The following is a 24,007-nucleotide window of genomic DNA, read 5'->3' on the forward strand; positions in this document are numbered from 1 at the left end:
TGCATGGTTTTATTGAACTCATCTTCAGAGTGTATTTATTGATGATTTGTATAGAGAATAGAGTTGTCGGATTTTGGGGGATTTCGTGTAGTAATTTTGGTCAGCTTTTTTGAGTCCAGAATTATCCCGGGGTCTTTTACACCTCTCCATAGACGAAAGATTTTTATGAGCTTTTCTGCAGACTTAAAATATTATTATTGCAAAGAATAGTTCTATGTACATTTGGCGTTCTTCACATAACTGATTTTATAAGAATTAGGAGAGAAGTTATCTAAACTCTTCTATAACAAGTTATGGCATAAGTCGGTTTTGCCGACGGGTGTATACCCCTTAGCCTTTGAGCCTTTTGTTTTTCAAAATCTTGAACCCTATGTGGAGAAGGTATAAGTAGAAATTGTCCGATCTGTACCAGATTCTGTGTTGAATGTGTTAGAATGGTTATAACAGATCCTGTGTTGATGGAATGGAAGCGGATGTTAATTTCGCGTTTTGTGAACTTCATGGATATTCAAAGTTTTGAGCCTTTATAGGCGAGGTACCAGAAGGAGTGGACCGAAATATCCCAATTTATCACCAGGCCTTGCCTTAATAAAAATTTTGTGATGTGTGTAATTTGAAGAGAGCCGGATGCTTATTTCGGATTTTATGATCGTTTTTGTTATTCAAAACTTTGACTATTTGTGGGGGAGGTACCAGAAGGAATGGTCCGATCTCTACCATATTTATGACAGATCTTGTGTTGATGGAAATATTGAGGTGTACCAAGTCTGAATGGAATCGGATGATAATTGTTTTATGAGCTTCATGAATATTCAAAATTTTGACCATTTTGTGGTCAGAAGGAGTATACCGGCATATTCCATCTTCACACCAGACCTTAGGTTAATAAAAATATTGTGATGTGTGTAATTTGAAGAAAATCGGATAGTTAGATCACATTTTATAAGAGTTATAATTATTCAAAATTTTGATCCTTTGTGGGGGAGGTACTTGGTGGAGTGAACCAATCCAAATATTAGGATTTGCAAAGTTGGAGCAAAACAGGATTTTATCTTTCTGTGCAGTAAATTATTTTGTTTGAAAATGTTCACATTTTGTGGGGGAGGTACCAGAAGAAGTGAACTGTAATTGCCCATCTCCGAACTCGATCTAAGTTTGCGAATAATATTACAATGTACCAAGTGCGCTCCAGCTTGCCAGACAGACACACATCGCTAGATCGACTCCAAATGTACTGATAAGGCACGTTTTGGTCGTATCAAATGATATACAGGGTGAGATAAAAAAAACTGCAACAAAGTCAAACGCCATTGTTATTACTTTTTTTTTAAATTTTATTAAATAAAAGCAAAAAATGTCAGAACTAGCATCAAATTCTACAATAAGTTTAGATTTGTTTGAATTGGTCACCTTTGACACGAATTATTGCCTTCAAACAACCAATGAAACCGTCACACGCTGCTCGAATGTTGCTCTGCGGTATTTTGGCCCATTCCCGGCGAATCGCTTGCTTGAGGTGATCGACACTTTGGTATTTTTTAGTGCCAACCTTGCTTTCCAAAATACTCCAGACACAATAGTCCAAGGGACTGGTATTCGGAGATTTTGGTGGCCATTGTGCCTTGGAAATGAAGCGAGGAACCTCATTTTGTAACCATTCTTGGGTGGCGCGTGCTGAGTGCGATGGTGCTGATTCCTGATTGAATGTCTGCCGCCAAAATGTTTGCGTGCCCAATGCTTTAAAACACCCTCCAGAATATTTTCGCGATAAAATTCGGCATTTATTCTGATGCCACGGTCGATTAATACGAGCGGAGAGCGACCATCGGCTGTTATGGCGGCCTACACCAACATGATGGCCGGCGCTTGAGGTCTGGTGGTCAACCGAAGGTCCACATTTTCAGCTGACCTCTTTGGCAAGCAAACACGATCATTTTGTTTGTTCACAAACAGCAGGACAACGAATTTGTTCTCATCGGAGAAAACCAAATTCGGCAGTTCACCACTTTCATTAGCTCTTTTGAGTCGATTTTATTTCTGTTGCGGTGGCTTTACCCCGAGCTCATTTTCAATATTTGCCGAATGGATTATTGCGATATGTTCAGCTCTCGAGACATTTTTCGGCCACTGCGACACGGGTTTCGATCAAGTCGCTTTTTTACTTTTCGAACCATTTCTGCAGATGTTGCTGTTTTCTCCTGTCCACTTCCTTGACGTCGGGCTACGCTACCAGTATCACATTATTCACATTTAAATGCTGGAGTGCTCTAACGATAGCCACTTGTGGTTTTCCAGCTAAATATAAAGAAATCACACTACCACGCTTGAATTACATCACGAATAACTTTTTTTCCTGGATAATTCTCACGAAAATGCTTTGGTACGCTTGTAAACAATATAATGAGCTGTCACTGGAATAATTTTAACAGCTGTAGGTCGAGTGGTTTAGAAATGACAGTAGTCTCAAGTTGGTTGCAGTTTTTTCATCTAACCCTGTATGGTAGGCAATAACCGTAAAATCAGATGAAAATGTATATCGAAGGTATATAAAAATCTGAACCGATCTCGACAAAATTTGGCAGAGGTATTTTCGAGCTGTATCTAATGTCCGGTATCAAACAAATATCATAGTTGTGGAGTGCATATTATGCATGTGAGGGACTGTAACACGAAATCGAATGAAACGAATATATGGTAGATATAGATATATCTGAACCAATTTACACCAAAATATGAAGTACATGCTTCTAGACTGAATTTCGTCGGACGTGCCAAAATGCAGTCCATTTGGGCTGATATTAGCCATCTGGGCACAATTAACCAGGGCACAATAAACAATTAAAAATATATAAGGGAACTATATCTAAATTTTAACCGATTATCGCCAATTTCAATAGGGTTCATCCTTGGGCCAAACAAATATTGTTTGGAAAATTTCATCTCAATCGGATAATAAATGCGAGCTGCATTTTGTTCACAAAAATACAAGGACTTACAGACAGACTAAATCAACTCAGAAAGTGATTCTATAAAGATCCTCAGAAGTAACTATGGATCTAACTCTCTTCGTTCTCCATGTAACAAACAAATGCACAAAGACATAATATCCTTACCACTATGTGGTGTAGGGCATCAAAATCAATGTCGGAATGACACAAGTAGACTTTGACTTGTAATGTTTTCAATATCAAAAAAGTCTTCTTTGGCAGTTTTAAATACATTTTTGTGTGATTTCTTTTTTTTTTCGAAAAATTTCGCTTCAAATAATTTTTATGAAATCTGCAATGGCAACTCTACTCCTAAAGGATACACCACACACAACGTGTTTTAGTTTGAGAACTGTTTCAATAGAACGCCCACGTTTTTGAATTGAATTAAATAATCGCCAGAGTTGCTGTAACAATATTGAAGAGAGTTTTGTTACATGAACTCGCTCTCTATCACTCTCGCTACACCGCTGAATAGTATCACAAGTTTCCCTCAAGTTTATTGCAACTATGCTTTTGTTATTTCAACATCTCTCATGTCACGTTCTCTCACTCTCGCTCTTTCTCATTACAGAGTAAAATTGTTGATTAATCGTCAAACCGGTGAAGCTGTTGCTATGAAAATGGTCGATTTGAAAAAACATTCGGATGCCATCATGTCGGTGCGTAAAGAAATTTGCATACAGAAAATGTTACAGGACCAGCACATCCTGAGATTTTTCGGTAATCGTTCACATGGTCATATTGAATACATATTTCTGGAATATGCAGCCGGTGGCGAGCTGTTCGATCGAATCGGTAAGTTTGTGAAGTTAAGCTAAGATAATTTCTAAAACTGAAAATAATAAAAAAAATTGTAAAAAAATATGAAAACTTAAAACAAAGGACGTGTTGATTTGGAAAAGTATTTGAAATCCTTTCAAAGTTTGTAATCTTCAACCGGTGTTTGATGAAAGTGTGTATTTTTGTGTGTATGTGTATCTACAGCATATTTCAATTCAAATCCCTTGGAAATTTGTCCCCCTAAGTTCTCCCCACAATAAATTAGGCATAAGTTGAGTTTAGGGGCTATGCTTGGATTGACCTGAAATTTTTACCGCAGGTAGGTATTTATAACCTGATTACGGCAATATAATTTTTTTGTGGGGGAAATACCCGGTTACCCGGTTATTCGACCCAAAAGTTCGGATACAACATCCGGTTTATATCCGGTTCTACGTAACCGATATCAATAATATGGGTATCATTTGAAAGCTTATGAAAATACCTATCCAACAAGTGGTCATATATGGGGTAACTGGAACCGGTTTCGGAGAAATTTAGGAAAATGTGCATTTTTGTATGAGTAATTTTTGAAAAACCCATAAAAACTCGAAAATGGACCCATTATAGGGTCTTAAAATCTATACACTATATTATAGCTAACACTATTGCCTTTCCAAAATGGTGTCATATGTGTTGATATCTTTTGTAGTTCCGAAGATATTGACTTTTAAATTCGTTACTTATGAAAGCAGTTTGAGTGAAGCCAAGTTTTGTGTCGGGTTTAACGTTCTTGTTAATCTGCTTTGTTTTTAATTTGGTGTTGTTAGAATATTATGGATCGCGTAGTCGGTGTTGGACATATCCCAGAGGAGAAAATCTTAAGCCGCGGCCGAAGGCCGGCTACTTACAAAAATTACAATTTTTAGAAAAACTATGGATCGCGTAGCCGGTGTTGGACATACCCCAGAGGAGAAAATCTTAAGCCCCGGCCGAAGGCCGGCTACTTTCGAAAACTACAGTTTTTAGGAAACTATTGATCGCGTAGCCGGTGTTGGACATACCCTAGAGGAGAAAATCTTAAGCCCCGGCCGAAGGCCGGCTACTTTCGAAAACTACAATTTTTAGAAAACTATTGATCGCGTAGCCGGTGTTGGACATACCCCAGAGGAGAAAATCTTAAGCCCCGGCCGAAGGCCGGCTACTTACAAAAATTACAATTTTTAGAAAAACTATGGATCGCGTAGCCGGTGTTGGACATACCCCAGAGGAGAAAATCTTAAGCCCCGGCCGAAGGCCGGCTACTTACAAAAATTACAATTTTTAGAAAAACTATGGATCGCGTAGCCGGTGTTGGACATACCCTAGAGGAGAAAATCTTAAGCCACGGCCAAAAGGCCGGTTGCTTAAAAAAGCTATAAAGGTCAAAGTCAAATGCATCTAGACTGGAGAAAAATATAATTTAATGAATTCTATCTCTTATATCTTCGGAACCACAAAAGATATCAACACATATGACACCATTTTGGAAAGGCAATAGTGTTAGCTATAATATAGTGTATAGATTTTAAGACCCTATAATGGGTCCATTTTCGAGTTTTTATGGGTTTTTCAAAAAGTACTCATACAAAAATGCAAATTTTTCTAAATTTCTCCGAAACCGGTTCCAGCAACCCCGTCATATGACCACTTGTTGGATAGGTATTTTCATAAGCTTTCAAATGATACCCATTTTATTGATATCGGTTACGTAGAACCGGATACAAACCGGATGTTGTATTCGAACTTTTGGGTCGAATAACCGGGTAACCGGGTATTTCCCCCACAAAAAAATTACATTGCCGTAATCAGGTTACAAATACCTACCTGCGGTAAAAATTTCAAAATGATCCGAGCATAGCCCCTAAACTCAACTTGCTCCATAAATTATGGCAAGCAATTGCTAACTACATAGGGTGAGTCCAGCATCCAGCTTACATCCTTCCCCGGTCCTTCCGTTCATCTATCCAATACATCCTAACTAGCAGGGTATTGATTTCAATTGTTTATTTGTTTGGATTGGATTGATTGATATATTCATCGCCGTCATCATCATCACCATCAACAGCGTCAATAGCAGCATTGGCAGCATCATCATTATTCCTCCTCCTCCCACCTCCCACCAATTATAACAGGTTTTTCAATTGTTTGTTTAATGTATTCGCTCTGTGCAGTCGCCGTGGTTTTTTTTTTTGCCCTGCCCCACATCCTCCTCTAAACTAACTGCTACGGCTGCTTAATGAAGCCATCATAAAGTTGAAATCAATGGAAAATTCATTTGACTAAGTTTTTTCCTCTTTTTTGTCGTTGTAGTTGTTGTTGTTGTTTGTTTGTAATGAGCTTTGTGGTTCATTATCGAATCATCGACATTTTTCATTCGCCGTTCAATCATTATTTCCCAATTGTTATTGCTTTTGAAGTGTTTGATTTTGAATAGAATATGCAATGCAAATCGCATTAAAACTTTGAATAATTATCTAAACACAAGAAGAGAGGTTTCTTTTGTGGAAACTTATATAAACTAAATGGTTGAAATAACATTAGAACTATTGGGCGGAAAAGAATTTGGATTAGGAAAAAAGACAAATTGGGGAGAAGAGATATTCTTTTCGTTTATTCTACAGGTCCTCTATACGAAAAAACCCCAGTCTTGAAATCGAGGCTTTCCTTTATATATATACTCCACCAAAAAGTGGACCTACATGACCTATTTACTAAACCTATGATTCTTAAAACAATACAAAGCTCTCTATCAAATTTCAAACCTCCATCCCAAATATATCTGAACCAAGTAAAATAGTATCAGTGGGTTTTGCCGACAGATGTATACTCCCAGCCTTGAGTTATGATTATTCAAACTATTGACCCTTTATATGGGGGAGGTTCCGAAGCACTTGGCCAATATTGACCAATTCATATCTTACCTAAATATTACAAAGTGCCAGATTTGGACTATATCGAGTACTTTCTATACTTTATATGAAATATTTGCAAATTTTTGGAAAATGAGGAAATATGCGAGAGGTAACACATATATCGGCCCAAAGTACTCCATTTTCAGACTTCATCGAATGCAGATAAAATTATTGGTATGTGCAAAATTTGAAGGAAATCAAACATTTATATCAAATTTTATGCGAAATCAAAAACTTCGATAAAGTACATATTCATATCAGATTTCCGGTTAAGAGAAATGTTTAGATATAGCAAGTTGTAAAAAATCGCCTACTTTTTTCGCAAGTTATGACAGATATAAACTTTGGAAATTGTGACCCTTTGTGGGTGAGGTACCAGAAGGGGTTGGCAGATGTACATCATCTTCACAGCAGATCTTGTGTTAGCAAAAATGTTTGTGTGTTTCTGAAATTTGAGAAGATGGATGGATGGATTTGGATGCTTATTTCGCTTTCTTGGAGCGTTTTGTTTTTCAAAATCTTGAACCCTGTGTGAAGGAGGTATCAGAAGAAATGGTCATGATCATTTTTATAACAGATCTTGCGTTGATGGAAATTGCGTTGATGGAAAGTAATTGTCCGTTGCTTATTTGGGATTTTATTATCGTTTTGGTCATTTAAAACTTTGACCCTTTGTGGGGGAAGTACCAGAAGGAATGACTCGATCTCTACCATCTTAATAACCGATCTTGTGTTGAGGGAAATATTGATAAGTACCAAGTCTGAATGGAGTTGGATGTTTATTTAAAGTTTTATGAGCTTCATGGATATTCAAAATGTTGACCCTTTGTAGGGAAGGTACCAGAAGGAGTCGGCCGATGAATCCCATCTTCACAGCTGATTTTGGGTTAATAAAAATATTGTGATGTGTGTAATTTGAAGAGAACCGGATGCCTATTTCCGATTTTATGATAGTTTTGGTTTTTCAAAACTTTAACCCTTTGTGGGGGAGGTACCAGAAGGAATGGTCCGATCTCTACCATCTTTATAATAGATCTTGTGTTGATGGAAATGTTGAGATGTACCAAGTCTGAATGGAATCGGATTTTAATTTCATGGATACTCAAAATTTTGACCCTTTGCGGGAGACGTAGTGGAAATAAAGGGATGTCTGATATAAAAAGAGAACCTGATGCTTATTTCGAATTTTATAAAAGTTTTGATTATTCAAAACTTTGATTCTTTGTGGAGAGGTACCAAAAGGAATGGTCCGATCTCTATTTTTTTTATGACAGATCCTATGTTAATTGAAATATTCAGATGTGCCAAGGAATGGAATCGAATGTTAATTAAATAGAATCGGATGTTCATTTCGCGTTTTAAAAGCTTACTATATATTTCAAATTTCTACCTTTTGTGGGGGAGGTACCAGGAAGGAGTGGACCTTTACATTCCATTTTAACTGCAGATCTTGGGTTAATAAAATTATTGGGATGTGTGAAAGTTGAAGACAATCGAACTCTTATGCCATATTTTATAAGAGTTATAATTATTCACCATTTGTGGGGGAGGTACTGTGGACCGATATAGTCCATTTTCGCATCTGACCTAGCACTGATGCAAATATTATGATTTGCAAAGTTGGAGCAAAACCGGATTATCCTTTCTGTTTCTGTGCGGTAATTTTTTTATTGAGAATGTTGACATTTTTTTGGGTAGGTACCAGAAGAAGTGGACCTATATTGCCCATCTCCGAACTCGATCTAAGTTTGATAATAATATCACGATGTACCAAGTTTGGACCAAATCGGATACTCCCTTCAAGAGTTATCGTGCGCAGCAGCCAGACAGACGGAGGGACGAACATCGCTATATCGACTCCAAATGTCCTGAAACGTATTTGGTCCAGGACTACGACCCTAAAACCTTTATTTCGATAAGGGCTGTTTGGCCGTATCAAATGATATATACCCTCTCTAGCCATATGGCTGAGGGTATAAAAAAGGATCGGAATGACAAACATTATACCCTCCATACTATTGCAGAGGGTAAAAAAATATTCTAAAAAAACTGCCTTAAATGGAATGGTTTTTATGAGCTTTTCGAAGACGAGGGCTTCAACCGTTTTTCGATACATAAATACCTCTTTCAATCTTCAGATTTTAAAGATTTTCTATCGATAAAAGGTCTGTCATAGCATTTCTTAGATTAAAGACTATTTAAAGTTGTTCTCAAGACAGAAGAGTTTCCACAGGATTTCTAAACGTGGAAGACCTCAAACTGATTTTATCGGATGTTTTTTAAGCCCGATAGAACTTGAAATTATAAAACATAACGCAAAAAATTAAATTTTAATCAAAATTTTTTTTATTCGAAAGATCAATGTGACATTAACATTTGAAAATGATTTCGGGCATATGGGCACCGCGGCTGTTCTTGGCGAAGTGCATTCTGGACGTCCAATTTTTAGCCACTTTTTCGAGCACTGCTAGCCGTTTGTTACGAATAGCAAGAACAATGCTGGCCACCAAGGTGTCAATTGTTGCTGGTTTATCAGCATAAACCAGTGACTTCACGTAGCCCCACAGGAAATAATCGAGAGGTGTCAAATCGCACGACCTTGGAGGCCAATCGACAGGTCCACTTCTTGAAATCAACTTATCGACAAATTTTTATTTCAATAAGTAGATGGTTGCGTTCGCCGTATGGCACGTAGCGCCATCCTGTTGAAACCACATCTCCTCCGGATCAATGTCATCCATATTTTTAAACAAAAAATCATTGATCATGGTGCGGTAACGATCTCCATTGACCGTAACGCGAGCTCCGGCCTCATTTTTGAAGAAATAAGGTCCAATGATGCCACAAGCGTGAAAACCGCACCATGCATTAGTGCACAGTCTGTAGGGTCTCTTGTGGATTGGTCTCACTCCATGTGCGGCAATTTTGCTTATTAACAAACCCGTTAAGCCAAAAAATGCGCCTAATCGCTGAACACAATTTTGCGATAAAACAACGGGTCATTTGCATTTGCCAAACTCTTGAGCCTGATTTTCAAAGTAAATTTGGATAATTTCGTAGCGTTGTTCAAGTGAATCTATTCATGATGATTTGTCAGAGTATACTGAAACAAATAAAAAAAGTTTCATCAAAATTTAATTTTTTGTGTTACTTTTTACAATTTAAAGTTCTATCCATGCTTAAAAAACACCCTTTATAAACTTCAAATATCTACCATAGGTCTTCTACTGGTCTTTTATTAATAGAATGCATCTACATGTCCTTAACAGATTAAATCTTCAAAAATTGCTAACTATAAACTTAGAATTTAAAATCGATTACGAAAGTCGGACAGAATCCAAAAACTCGTAATTATTGTCAAAAGTCCGAAAAGTATATAAGTCGACTTTTTTCGACTGCATATCCCTGAAGATCATTTTTTTAGACCTTTCGATGGAAGTTGTTAAAAGAATAGAAAATTATAGCTTAAAACATATGAGTCCTTATGCATTTGTTTGGTGGTATAAAAATCAACACAAATCTGTCATCTCAAAATTAAAACTCAAACTGGACTTTCATATCCGAAAGTCCAGAAATTCGATCAATCGAAACCTATCAATGCAAAAAATCTGAATAATGAATTAAATTATTACATTTTGGCCTATGATAGAAAGTAAGTACTTACCATATTGTCACCAATAGTACTAGAGTTGAATTTGTGTATTTTAGCTTACTGGTAATGAATAGGGCATGCAGTTGTCATTACTTGTAATGCAAATTATAGCATATGTGCTTACCCAATTTGCACAGTGTAGATTATATCCTTCTCCGAATTTTTCGTTCCAAATCACATCATAAAGACTCACTGCCTTAAAATAATTTTACAGATTAAAAATGAACAAAAAATGTACTCCATTAAGGACTCTGGCCCATTATCTCTTTCTTCTTGAAGTTTTCATTATGATAATGTAATTTGATGGAACTTCCCTTTTAACGCCTCGACAAAAACGGACAACTTTAAATGAAACTAAAATTTCCATTAAATATATTTTGCAACACATGGTAGTACCATTTCCACTTATTTAAGAGGGGGAAAGGGGAAGAAGACAATTGGGAAGTAGACAAGGATATGGTGGTGGACGATGTGGGTGGGTGGAAGACTTGATGAATCATGGCTTTCTATCGAAAGAAATGCATTTCCTGCTAAGAAAATAAAAAAACGAAGAGCATAAGAAAGGAGGTGAAGAGAGACGACAGCCGTCGTAATACTGACATAAAACATTTGTTGCTTGTGGGAGCCATGGAGAACCTACATTTACCACCCAAGCCACCACCCACTTATCACTCACACCTTTTTTCCGTTCCTTTAAAGGTAAACATATTTACTTTTTGCGGTGGTTGTTGTTGTTGTTTATTTTTGCCAAAGGATTTAATGTGAAAAAGCAAGAATGAAAAAAAGAGTAGACGATGGAGTACAAGATGAAGTACTACTCCTCTTAGCGCACTAGCGCTTACGAATGTGGTTTATCAAAGTTATGAGCTATAATATTTCACAGAAAAAAGCAACAGAAACAGCAACAATAACATTGAAAAGTGGCACTCTTACTTGATTCCTGTTGCCTCTGCTGCTACTGCTGTCAAGTATGCGAAGCGCATCTGTGCCTCAAAAGTCCCCAGGATCATAAATATCAGCCAATTGCTGGCACTTATTAGGTTGTGTACACGATTTGAACTGGCATATTGCTGCTAAGCTGGCTGGCTTCAGAAATTCCCTGCGTTTTTTGGTTGCATTTATCTTTTTTTTCCCCTTTTTTATGATTCCCTTTTTCATATCCTTTTAAGTTGTCAACATTAAAAGAAGGGGGGTGAAATAAAAACAAGGTGATTGGTTTTTATCCTGAGATATTGTAAACAATTGGAGATTTCTTTTTTCGCTTTTGCTATACTCTCTACCGTAATATGGAGGACGGTATATTAAGTTTTCATTCCGTTTGTAACACCTCAAAAGAATTTTGTACCCCACAAAGTAAATATATTCTTGTTCAACATAAAATTTAGGCTTATCCATGGATATTAATGTGGCTTTCGAAAGAAATTAAGGAGGTTCATAAAAATTTTACTCAAATGTATTTTAGGCCCGAATTATTATAGCCTTAGCCATATGGCTAGAGAGGGTATATATCATTTGATACGGCCAAAACGTGCCTCATCGAAATAACGGTTTTAGACCCTAGGTCTCTTTGGACCAACTCCGTTTCAGGACCGATCTAGCGATGGGGCGTACGATAACTCTCGAAGGTAGTTACCGATTAGGTCCAAACTTCGAGTTCGAGATGGGTAATATCGATCCACTCCTTTTACCTCCCCCACATAAGTTCGACATTTTCCAAAAAAAGTATTTTACTGCACAGAAAGAAGAGGGATAATCCGATTTTGATCCAACTTTGCAAATCGTAATATTTGCATCAGTGTTAGCTCAGGTATGAAAATAGACAAGATCGGTTCACTCCATCAAGTACCTCCACCATAAAGGGTCAAAATTTTGAATAATTATAACTCTTATAAAATATGAAGTAAGAGTCCGATTGTCTTTAAATTACACACATCATGCTATTTTTACTAACCCAAGGTCTTGTGAGAAGATGCAATGTATCGGTCCACTCTTTCTGGTACCTCCCCCACAAAGCGTAAACATTTTGAATATACATAAATCTCATAAAACGTGAAATTAACATTCGATTCTATTCAGACTTGGTACAGCTCAATATTTCCATCAATGCAAGATATGTTATAAAGATAATAGAGATCGGAACATTTCTTCTGGTACTTCGCCCATAAAGGGTCAAAGTTTTGAATAACCAAAACGATCATAAAATCGGAAATTAGTATCCAATTCTCTTTATACTTCACACATCCTATTATTTCTACTAACACAAGATCTGCTGTGAAGATGAGGTATATCAGCCCACTCCTTCTGGTAACTGCCCCGCAAGGGGTCAAAATTTAGAATATCCATGAAGCAAATAAAACACGAAATTAACATTCGATTTCAGTCAGACTTGGCACATCTCAATATTTCCATCAACACATTATCTTCTATAAAGCTGGTAGAGATCGGAAGACCATCCTACCACAGGAATTCTATTTATAAAAGACCTTTCAGAGGAGTTCTATGAATAGAAGGCCTGTCACAAGTCTTCGCCTGATTGAAGACTTTCTGCAGGTCCTTTCACGGTTAGAATTCCTTCACTGATCTTTGGTAAGCTTCAGCTTCCAAACATCTTCTGTGCGAAGAAAACCCTCCACTATCTTTGTATGAAAAATGATCTTCTACGGACTTTCCACAGATTTTCTATACATGAGGACCTTTTTCAAATCTTCCATGCAGGACAGTTCTTCTGTAGACATAAGACCTTCCACATGCTTCCCACGTATCGGCGTTTTTTCAAAGACCTTGATAAATAGGATAGAAGGACATGGAAGGACCTGCGATAGACTACTATTCCTTCCTTCCATGGTTAGAATTTCTTCACTGATCTTCGGTAAGCTCCTACTTCCAAACATCTTCTGTGAAAAGAACAAATCCCACTACTCATATAAGGAAAATGTTCTTCCACATATTTTTAACAGAATTTCTATAAATATATTACAGGTCTTTCATGTAAAGATAACCTTTTACGGGTCTTCTATAAAATAAATATGGGCCTATGTATCGAAATTCTTCCTTCGATTGACAAAAAATACATTCCTCGGATTTTCCATGGTTAAAAATACATCCAAACGTCTATGGACAGGAAATTTTTTACAAGTATATTATGGATTCAAGATCTTGCACAAGTTCTCTATAAACTCAAAGCTTTTTACAGGTCTTCTAAGACATTCTAATTATACTTTTCACAGCTCTGCTATGGACTTTGACCTTCTAAGATCTTTCAAGGGCCTTTAAAGTCTTCTATGAATGAGAGACTATCCATTTATTTATAGACGATTCTTCACACGTCTTCTACAGGTTCCTATGGATGAAAGATTTTTGGCAGGCCTTCTAGAAACTGAATACCTGTCGCAACTCTTCGATGCTTTCAGTACCATTCAATAATTTTCTATGTTTAGAAATTTTCCATAGAATCCAGACCTTACATATAATTTTTCCGGTTCTCTTCGTATTTCATATATCCCATGATTTTTATTAGCACAGGAGCTGCTGTGAAAATGGAATATATCGGTGCACTCCTTCTGGTACCTCCCCCACAAAAGGTCAAAATTTTGAATATCCACGAAGCTCATAGAACGCGAAATTAACATTCGATTCCATTAAGACTTGGTAAATCTCAATATTTCCATCATCACATGATCTGTTGTAAAGATGGTAGAGATCGGCCGATTTCTTCTGGTACCTCCCCCACACAGGGTTCAAGATTTTGAAGAACAAAACGCTCAAAGAAAGTGATTTAAGCATCCAACTCTCTTCAAATTTCACTGACTTATACTTTTTAAATTGTTTTTGTGGAAGCCTTTGAAAGCTCTGGTATCGAAAGAGACCATAGGCGTATTTTTCCACAAATGTACATTAGACCAATGGTCGGTCTTCCATCCACACAAGACTTGTGGAAAGTTCCCTATCCATAAAAGACCTGTGAAAGGCCTTGCCTTCATAGAACTCAAATTCTGGCCATAAAAAAGTCCTTTCAAGGGACTTCTTCTCAAAGATAACCTACAGAAAGCAGGACGGTCTTGGAAATAATTTCAATCTACGGAAGCTTAAAGGATTTAAAAGGGATGTTGAATATTCGAAAAAGTCTGAAAAATTCAAAGAACTGGTGGATACCATAAAAAAGTTTATAGGATTTTAAAAATGTTTTGAAGTTTTCCCTATGGCACAGAAGAGGTTTTCAAACCTTGTAGAAATTTTTGTATCGAAAGAAAACACCTGTGCAGCCTTGCCTCCAAAGAATTCAAGTCCAAGGCCCTCTGACCATAAAAAAGTCCTTTCAAGAGTCTTCTTCTCAAAGACGACATACAGTAAATCCTCAGCAATACGGCTTAGGAAAGCATTTCCATCTACAGAGATTAAATGATTTAAAAGAGGTATTGAATATTGAAAAGTTCTGAAAAAAATCAAAGAATTGAAGGGTGGGTACCATAAAGAAATTTATAGGATTTTAAAAAGTTTTCAAATTTTTCCTTACGGCCCAGAAGAGATTTTCAAATCTTCCACAAGAATTTATGGTGGTCATAAAGTCGTTTATTTATTTGGAGGTCTATATTTGTATAAGACCATTAAAATTTGTAGCTAGATGTATATTCCTGTTCATAATTAGTGATGAAAAGAGTGAGAGAGGGATGGAGAAAGGATAATGATATTTTTTGAACAAGGGTTTCAAGGAATACCATTAACGAAAATTTTGTAAAAGGTGCAATCATAAATTATTTATGTTTCCACACACACACACACACACAAACGCACAGAGAGAGAAAACAAGTTGCCTATGGCCGGTACTAAATAGTGATTCCCATTTACATGGACCACAGGAGCAATGCGCCATAACAACACTAAATTTAATACCACACACCGGACCTCAGTAAGATTTAGTAATCGTATTTTGTTGTTTTTTTTTTTTTTTTTTGTTCCAAGTCATTGTTAATTTTCATTAGTGACTAACTCCGGCTGCTGTCGAAGGAGGGTTAGTATTGTTTTGCGTGAGTGTGTAACACACGCATACAGGTAGGTAGCTGGCTAGCTAGCTAGTTGCACCTACCTAATGAAATCTGAAGCTAGAAGGATGACCATGTGGGATGTAATAAAAATAACATGCCACCCTAGTTCACAGGGAGGGATTCAAAAAGGTCTAGCATGACTGGAGATTTTTTGGACGGCCATGGTGACTGTGCAAAAATAAATTTTTGGTTGGTTATCTTCGGTCTATGGGAGGTGGTGGTGGTGTATTTTATGGTGTCCATTTGCAGGAGGATAGGTGTTGTGGTTGTTGTTATTTATTGGGACAACTGTGTGGTACCTGTGATTTGGTAATGGAATTTCTAGTCATTACAGATGACTTTTGAGTTTATACATTCTTTGTGAGAGAGAAAAGAAAGCATGAAGAGAACATGTGAAATAAGAGAGGTGTGCTGTTGTAGGAAAAACGGAGTAGGAAGGGCAATAAATATGTTAGATTTTTGGAACGGAAATATTGAAAAATCTTCTTCGATATTTAAATTTTGATGAAATATTGAACAATCAATATCCAAACCAGAGAAAAAGGTTAAGACTTTTTAAATTTTTTGGTGAAAAATTGAAATTCTTGCATTACTAATTAAAATTGAAAATTAAATCTTAAAGAATTTGAAGATTTTTTCTGCCTGCAGCAACTCATCTTCACCCACCCACCTTAAAACCTTAACACTATTCAACAAGACGAAGCTGAAACTATTTTTGGCTGCCATTTCTCCTATGAACTTATCACTGTCAGTCAAAGGTACAAATGCTCAGCTCCTCCAATCACCCTTTGTGACAGGATAAACATCTTCATTAGATATGCGAATGTGAGACAATCTGAGAAGTGAATTTGCAATGCATTGCAATTTGTCCTTTTTTGGGAGGGAAACATGTTAAATCGGATCGAATCAACGTCATTATTCAATCACATAATGGATGCAAATGAAGGAAGGACACAGAGATAAGTCTACAATTGGATCCATAGAAGAAAACAACCTTCAATTTGAGGAAAGGCTTTAAAAATAGAAACGTAATCTATTTATTGATAGGATATCCTTCACAGGTCTTTTATAAACACAAGATTTTTCCAAACTTTTTCTAAATTGAGGTATAACATCTCATTGGTATAAGAATTTTCTTTTAAAAGAAAATCCTTGATAGGTCTTCCTTATATAGATCAAATACTGTCATAGGTCTTCTAAAAATATAAGGGAAGACCTGGTAATCGTCTTCCATTCATTGAGTAACATCCTGTAAGGCTTTTCGTAGATTATCTATGGTTAGGAGATATTCCACATATCTTATATGGACAGAATACCTTTCACAGATTACTTGAGGATAAAAGGCTTAAACGTTTCTTCTAAAGAGAGGAGACCTACGACTGATCGTATATGTCCAAATGACCTTCCAAGGGTCTCTAGAGAACATATTTTTCATAGGTGTTCTATATATTGATATTTCATAGATTCTGCAAAAAAAAAAAGAAACGTCCTACAGGTATTCTATAATCAGAAAATCTTTCATAGGCCTTCTGTAAAGAAAACACAATCTGCAGGTATTCTATGGCCAGATACCGGAATTCCATAGATAGAAGTCCTTCCACAGGAATTCTATTGATAAAAGACCTTTCAGTGGAGTTCTTTGGATGGAAGGCCTGTCACAAGTCTTCCTCTGATTGAAGACTTACTGCAAGTCCCTTCATGGAGATAATTTCTTCACTGATATTCGGCAAGCTTCAGCTTCCAAACATTTTCTGTGAAAAGACTATGAAAACTATACTTCTATGGAAAATGTTCTTTTACGGATTTTCCACAGATTTTCAATATATGAGGACATTTTACAGATCCTCCATGCAGGACAGGTCTTCTGTAGACATGAGACCTTCCACAGGTTTCTCACGTATTGAAGTTTTTCCAAAGACCTTGATTAATAGGATAGTAGGCCTGTCATAAGTCATCCCCTGATGGAAGATTTTTCGCAGGTCCTTCCACGGATAGATATACTTCACTTATCTTTGGTAAGCTTCAGCCTCCAAGCATATTCTAAGAAAAGAAAATATCCCATTATCCATATATGGAAAATGTTCTTCCACGGATTTCCCACAGATTTTCTATGCATCAGGCCTCCCATGCAAAGAAGACCTTTTGCAGGTCTTCTGTAAAATAAAGGCAAGCCTATGTATCGAAATTAATCCTTCTATTGATGAAAAATACCTTCCTCGGATCGTCTATGGTTAAAAGTGTTTTATTGATAAAGGACTCTTAAGATGTCTTTTACGGGTATGAGAAATTTTGCAGGTCTTTTGTGGATGGAAGATTTTTGGCAGACCTTCTATAAAATGAAAACCATTCACAACTCTTTGATGTTTCCAATACCTTTCAATGATCATCTATGTTTAGAAATCCAAATATCAATCTTCCATAGAATCCAGACCTCCCATATATTTGTTCTATGTTGAAGACCTTCCACAGGTCTTCCATGGCCTAGAAGTGATGCAAATTTTAGGATGTGCAAAGTTGGAGTAAAGTCGGATTATCATTTCTGTGCAGTAAAATATTTTCTTTAAAAATGTCGAAACTTTGTGGAGGAGTTACCAGGAGGAGTGGACAGATATTGCCCATCTCCGAACTCGATCTAAGTTTGACTATAATATTACGATGTACCAAGTTTGGATCAAACCGGATACTCCCTTCGAGAGTTATTGTGTGCACCAGGCAGCCAGTCACACGGACAGACCGACGCACCTACGGACATCACTATATCCTCTCAAAATGTCCGGAAACGGATTTGTGCCAAAGATGCATAGGGTCCAAAACCGTTATTTCGATGAGGCACTTTTTGACCGTATCAAATTTGGACTAGACCGAACATAACATCCTTTTTGATTTTTTATAGGTTCCTCTCCTCTTAAGGACATACTAACAATTAAAGAGACCATTTCAAATTTTTCCGCTTTAACATACAAACTTGTTTTGGCCAGGAAATTCTCAAAATGCCCACACATCTTTTTTTTAGGGGTAACTACTATTTAAAATCTATAATTACAACAAAGCTGAGAAAATCATAAAATTTTAGAAAAATACCCTATCTCCTATCAGCTGGTCTTCATGCAACAATGTGTGTGTGTTATTTTACCATAATAATTATTGTTGTTGTTTTTTTATTATTTAGGTCCATTTTGAACCTGTGCAACAACACAAAGAAATATTTTCTTTTAATTTTGCGTTGTAAAACAGGTTTTGTGTTTAGACAGGCACAGGATATTCTTGCCACTGTGTCTCTGTGTGTGTGCGTAATAGTATTGGTAGTGGTAGTACCGGTACAGAGTAGCAAGTGCCTTTGTAGGGGATGCTCACTCATTGTATAATCATTTCGAAATCATCCTTTTTTGTTAAGCCGGTTTATCGTCTGTCCCTTTGTTTTACCTGCTTTTTTGATCCTTTTTACGATGCTGCTTCTGCTGCTGATGATGATTGTGATGACCTTGTTCACCGGTCGGTCGGTCTTCCTTCGCCTTGGATATTCCTGTTCTTTTTTTTGCCGAATTTTAATTCTCTTCATTTTAGTGCTCGAATCACAGCAACCGATTTAGTTTCTGTTCAACTGTCATTTTAAGCGGATTCTCTGCCCAGCAATAAATCGGAATTTATTTAGTGTTTCGGAACGGTGTTAATTTGTAACGGAATGTGTGTTGAATTTGCCAACAAATTATTTTGTGTTAATCCAGCATCCGGAAGTGCCCTTTGGGCAATTTTTTTGACCCAAGAAGAGCTTCCTTAAAATGTGGAGTAAAAAAAAAGCTGACACTTCAGGTTAATTGGTTTGAATTGTATAACAACAACAAAAGGGTTAATAAATCTTGGAAATAAGTGTTGAAATTATTTAACAAAATCCCACCATCAGCAGCATGTTTGTCATCCCCCCATGTGTGGCATCCTTTACTGCCAGCCATTTGGAGATGGGGTGGGAATATGTCCGTCCATTGCCCTCTCTGTGTATGACGTTAATAAATTATCCATAAAATGGTTTGTATTTTTTTATTTTCAAGATTTATTCTTTTACATTTTGGATGGCCGTTTTTCAGTCGATACCTTCTGTTTGTGATTAGATGATGTGAGAGTACAGTGGAACATGTGAGCTTGGCAGGCAATTAGTCGAAAGGCTAAAAAAGCATATATAAAATGAAAGCAGCATAAAAGGTCAAAAGTCGGGCCGGACCGACTTTATGACGCCCTATGCCACCATGCGTATTTAGTAGAACTCCCGTAACAAAAAAAGTTGATATTGGGCATTTATGTGAAGTAGATCGTACCAACTATGAACCTTATTTGATTGCGTACAATTTGGGAACTATATTCAACTCTGAATCGATTTTCAACAAATTTGACGGAGGCTTTTGTTATCCCTCTAGTACCAAATAACATTGCTGTATAGCGCATAATATGACTTCGATAAGGAATATATTAAAAAATCTTTATTGCGGCAATAGATATATCGGACCGAAGTTTCATCAAATGGTAAAATTCGGTGGAATATGAAAAAATGTACTCCATTTGGGTTGATATTACATTTATGGTGAGCGATAATCGTAAAATCGAATGAAGATGTATATCGAAGGTATATAAAATCTGAACCGATATCGATAAAATTTGGCAGAGGTATTTTTTAACCGTATCTGATGTCCGGTATCAAATATCATTGTTGTGGAGTGTATATTACGCATGTGAGGTACTTAAAACCCCAAACATATTTTTGGGAGCTATAGCTCTATCTGAACCGATTTTCACCAAATTTGATGTACTTGCTTTTAGATTGAATTCCCTCGGATGTGCCAAAATTCAGTCCATTTGGGCCATTTGGTGTACAATAAACCTGAAATCGGACAGATATATATATATATATATATATATATATATATATATATATATATATATCTGTCCGATTTCAGGTTTATTGTACACCAAATGGCCCAAATATATATATATATATATATATATATATATATATATATAGGAGCTATATCCAAATCTGAACCGATCTTGATAAAATTTTAAATACTTATTTCTGATATCTAGTATCAAAGATCATTGTTGTGGAGCATGCGAGAGATTTAAAACTGATATCGGATGAAATATATAAATGGAAGCTACAGCTATATCTGAACCGATTTTCACCAAATTTGCTATACTTGCTTTTAGACTGAATTCGGTCGGATAAGTCAAAATTCAGACAATTTAATATAATATTGTGGTGTACCAAGTCTGAAGGGAATCGGATGTTTATTTCGCGTTTTATGATCTTCATGGATATTCAAAATTTTGGCCCTTTGTGGAGGAGGTACCAAAAGGGGTGGACCAAGATATTCCATCTTCACACAGCAAATCTTGTGCAAGTAGAACAAATGGAATGTGGGAGAAATTAGAAGAGAACCGGATGATTATTTCGGATTTTACAATCATTTTGATTATTCAGAACCCTTTGTCGGGGAGGTACCTGAACAAATGGTCCGATATCTACCATTTTTATAACAGATCTTATGTTGATGGAAATATTGAGATGCGCAAAGTATTAATGAAATCGGATATTAATTTCGCTTTATATGAGCTTCGTGGATATTCACAATTTTGACCCTATGTGGGGAAGATGTCAGAAGGAATGGACCGATATATTCCATCTTCACACCAGACCTTGGGTCAATAAAAAAAAATTATGCTTTGTGTAATTTGATGACAATCGGGCACTTACATCACATTTTATAAGAGTCATAATTATTCGAAATTTTGACCCTTTGTGGGGGAGGTACTTGATGGAGTGGACCGATATTGTCCATTTTGGCACCTGACCTAGTACTCATGCAGATATTAGGATTTGCAAAGTTGGGACAAAATCGGATTATCTTTTCTCTTTCTGTGCAGTAAATTATATTCTTTGAAAATGTTGACATATTGTGGGAGAGGCAGAAGAAGGAGTGAACCGATATTGGCCATCTCCGAACTCGATCTAAGTTTGACGATAATATTACGATGTACGAAGTTTTGATCAAATCGGATACTCCTTTCGAGAGTTATCGTGCGAACCAGCCAGTAGACAGACAGACGGACGGACATCGCAAGATCGACTTCAAATGTTCTAAAACGGATTTGGTCCAAAGAGACCTAGTGTTTAAAACCATTATTGCGACGAGGTTCGTTTTGACTGTATCAAGCCATGTGGCTGAGGGTATAAAAATACTCGTCATTTATTTTCTCCTTTTTAATATTCTACGCTGAGTTCCCCAATTTTTTTAAACCTTTGAAAATTTTTAAAAATTGAAAAAAAAAATTAAAAATTGACTTATCCACCAAACTGAAATCCCGATGGCCTTTCAGAAAAAATTCTTAAAAATGGTAATGATAGTCCCTCTTTGTTTATAGCGTGGGTGATTTTTATGTAAAAAGAAATGGGGGAGTTAGCCGGAAAAGTTAGTGTGTCCTTTTATACCGATGTATTTAGGTGTTTTCAAAGTCCTCGGAAAATGTTCAAGACACAAATCCTATGATTAGATATTTTGATATCTGAATTATTTTCCATTTTGAAAGACCTGACCAAGTCATTATACCCTACACCACAAGATGGTCAGGGTATTATGTCTTTGTACATTTGTTTGTAACAGGCAAAAAGAAACGAGATAGACCCATAGTTCCTTTTGATGATCGATTTATGCATGTCCGTCCGTCTGTCCATGTACTTTTGTAAACAAAGTACAGGTTACATTTACTACCTGATCAAGATGAAATATTGCACAAGTCATTTGTTTGACCCAAGGATGACCCTATAGATATTGGAGAAAATTGGGAGATAGCTCCCATATATGTCTTCCCATTTGTATTTTATTACGCACCAAACATATAATATTCGACCAAATGGGATGGAATTTGGCACTTACGACCAAATTGAGCCTAGATAGAAGTATGTTCAATTTAAATCGGTTCAGATATAGCTATAGCTCCCAAATATATTGTTCATCCGATTTGCTTTATTTTTAATTTTTTTATTTGTTATATTAAGCTCTACCAAATATGCATGGTTATCATAAAGTCGGTCCCGCCCGACTTTTAGACTTGATTTACTGATTATGTATTCGTAATATATTAAAAATATCATCTATTATTGCACGTAATAACCCATCGATAAAGCTCTAATATATTTTCCACTAGATTCCATTTAAAAAAATTAACATTTTCCTTTATTGCAATAATTTAGAAAATTGAAAAATTTCTAAAAATAATATCCTCATAAAAACTGACACTGCAGAATCCAATCTAAACGACGAAACATGATAATGAAACTTATCAACCAATTTTTATTAAATTATGGTCATGTGTGTTTAAAACATTTGATATTTTTCCGAAAATAATTAAAGCAATTGTTTTTGTTGTTTCTCTCATCTCAAATCTCATCACATCTGCTGCTCGAAATGTTATGGGTTGCCAGTTAGGGTTTCATCATATGATGACCTTCTCCAAATTCTATTTTGTGTAATATCACGCAGCAAACAAATTAAAAATTATATTAAATTTTCGGCGAATTACTCTTTTGAAGGATGCATGTGTGTGTGTGTGTGTGAATGGCTCTCGTAGGGTTGTCGATATGAAATTTACAACTATTTAAAATAAAAATTAAATTTTAAAATTTTTTAAATTAAATTAAAAAATTTAAAATTTTTTTCTTAAAATATTACAAAAATATTATAGATTTTTTAATTGAGACGTGTATTTTGTAAAAATTTGAAGGGGTTTTGAATTCCCTTGATAAATTTAAAGATTTCCCAATTTCCCTTGTCCAAATATCAAAAAAAAAAAAAAAAATGTGGATTTCTTATGAGGCTTTTTTATATATTTTTATGTTGCCCAGAATTGGTTGAATATATAAAGGTTGAATATATATTTTTTCTGATTTTTAGTTATTTTATTCGATCTTTATTTTAAGTTATTCCAATTTAAGTTTAATAACCTCGAGCTCAATTTTATTACATTTTTTATTATTTAATTTAAAAAATATAAAGAAAACAAATCTGGAAGTTAATTTTCCCCATCATTTTAAAATTCCCCATTAAAATCCGTAATACCAAGTCATCCACTAACTATTACCCTTCCCCGAAAATGACCATTGACTGGTTGGTTATTTGGCTGGTTATGTTACAAGTCGTTAAAACTACTACTACTACTGCTGGCTATTTGCGAAAAAATTACATTTTTAACGTTTTGTCGACGAGTCCTTGTGCGTCCTTGTTATTGCATGATTTTGTATTGGCATAAAATATCCTTTGTACAAACATGACAACACGCGCTGCAAACTAATAAACGTTTTTTTCAGCTTTGGTTTCCTGTTCGGAAAAAAGTTTGCACACCACAACACATCTCCAACAACGACAGGATATTGATAATGTTTTGTTTGAGTTTGAAGTTGGCGTTTGGTTTTCAATTTTTTTACAATCACAACCAAACTTTTCAAAATATAATAACACAATTTTAATAGCTTCTCAAAAAAATAAATAATAAAAAAAATAGATAAATAAATAAATAAATAATGATAATAATAATAATAATAATAATAATAATAATAATAATAAT

General features: G+C 35.9%; 1 protein-coding gene across 2 annotated transcripts in view; it reads left to right on the forward strand.

Moving 5' to 3' along the window:
- LOC101887980 (serine/threonine-protein kinase grp) overlaps positions 1 to 24,007 on the forward strand; it is a 99,302-nt gene that overhangs the window by 62,215 nt on the left and 13,080 nt on the right. The window contains exon 4 of one of the 2 annotated variants that reach the window (XM_059130320.1): positions 3,562 to 3,785. In XM_059130320.1, the coding sequence (XP_058986303.1) occupies positions 3,562 to 3,785 (224 nt within the window). Of the gene's footprint in view, positions 1 to 3,561; positions 3,786 to 19,190; positions 19,421 to 24,007 lie in introns of those variants that run through there. The other variant, XM_059130321.1, reaches the window with a different exon arrangement.

Source organism: Musca domestica, unplaced genomic scaffold (genome assembly GCF_030504385.1).
Source record: "Musca domestica strain aabys unplaced genomic scaffold, Musca_domestica.polishedcontigs.V.1.1 72, whole genome shotgun sequence".
Taxonomy (NCBI): Eukaryota; Metazoa; Arthropoda; class Insecta; order Diptera; family Muscidae; genus Musca; species Musca domestica.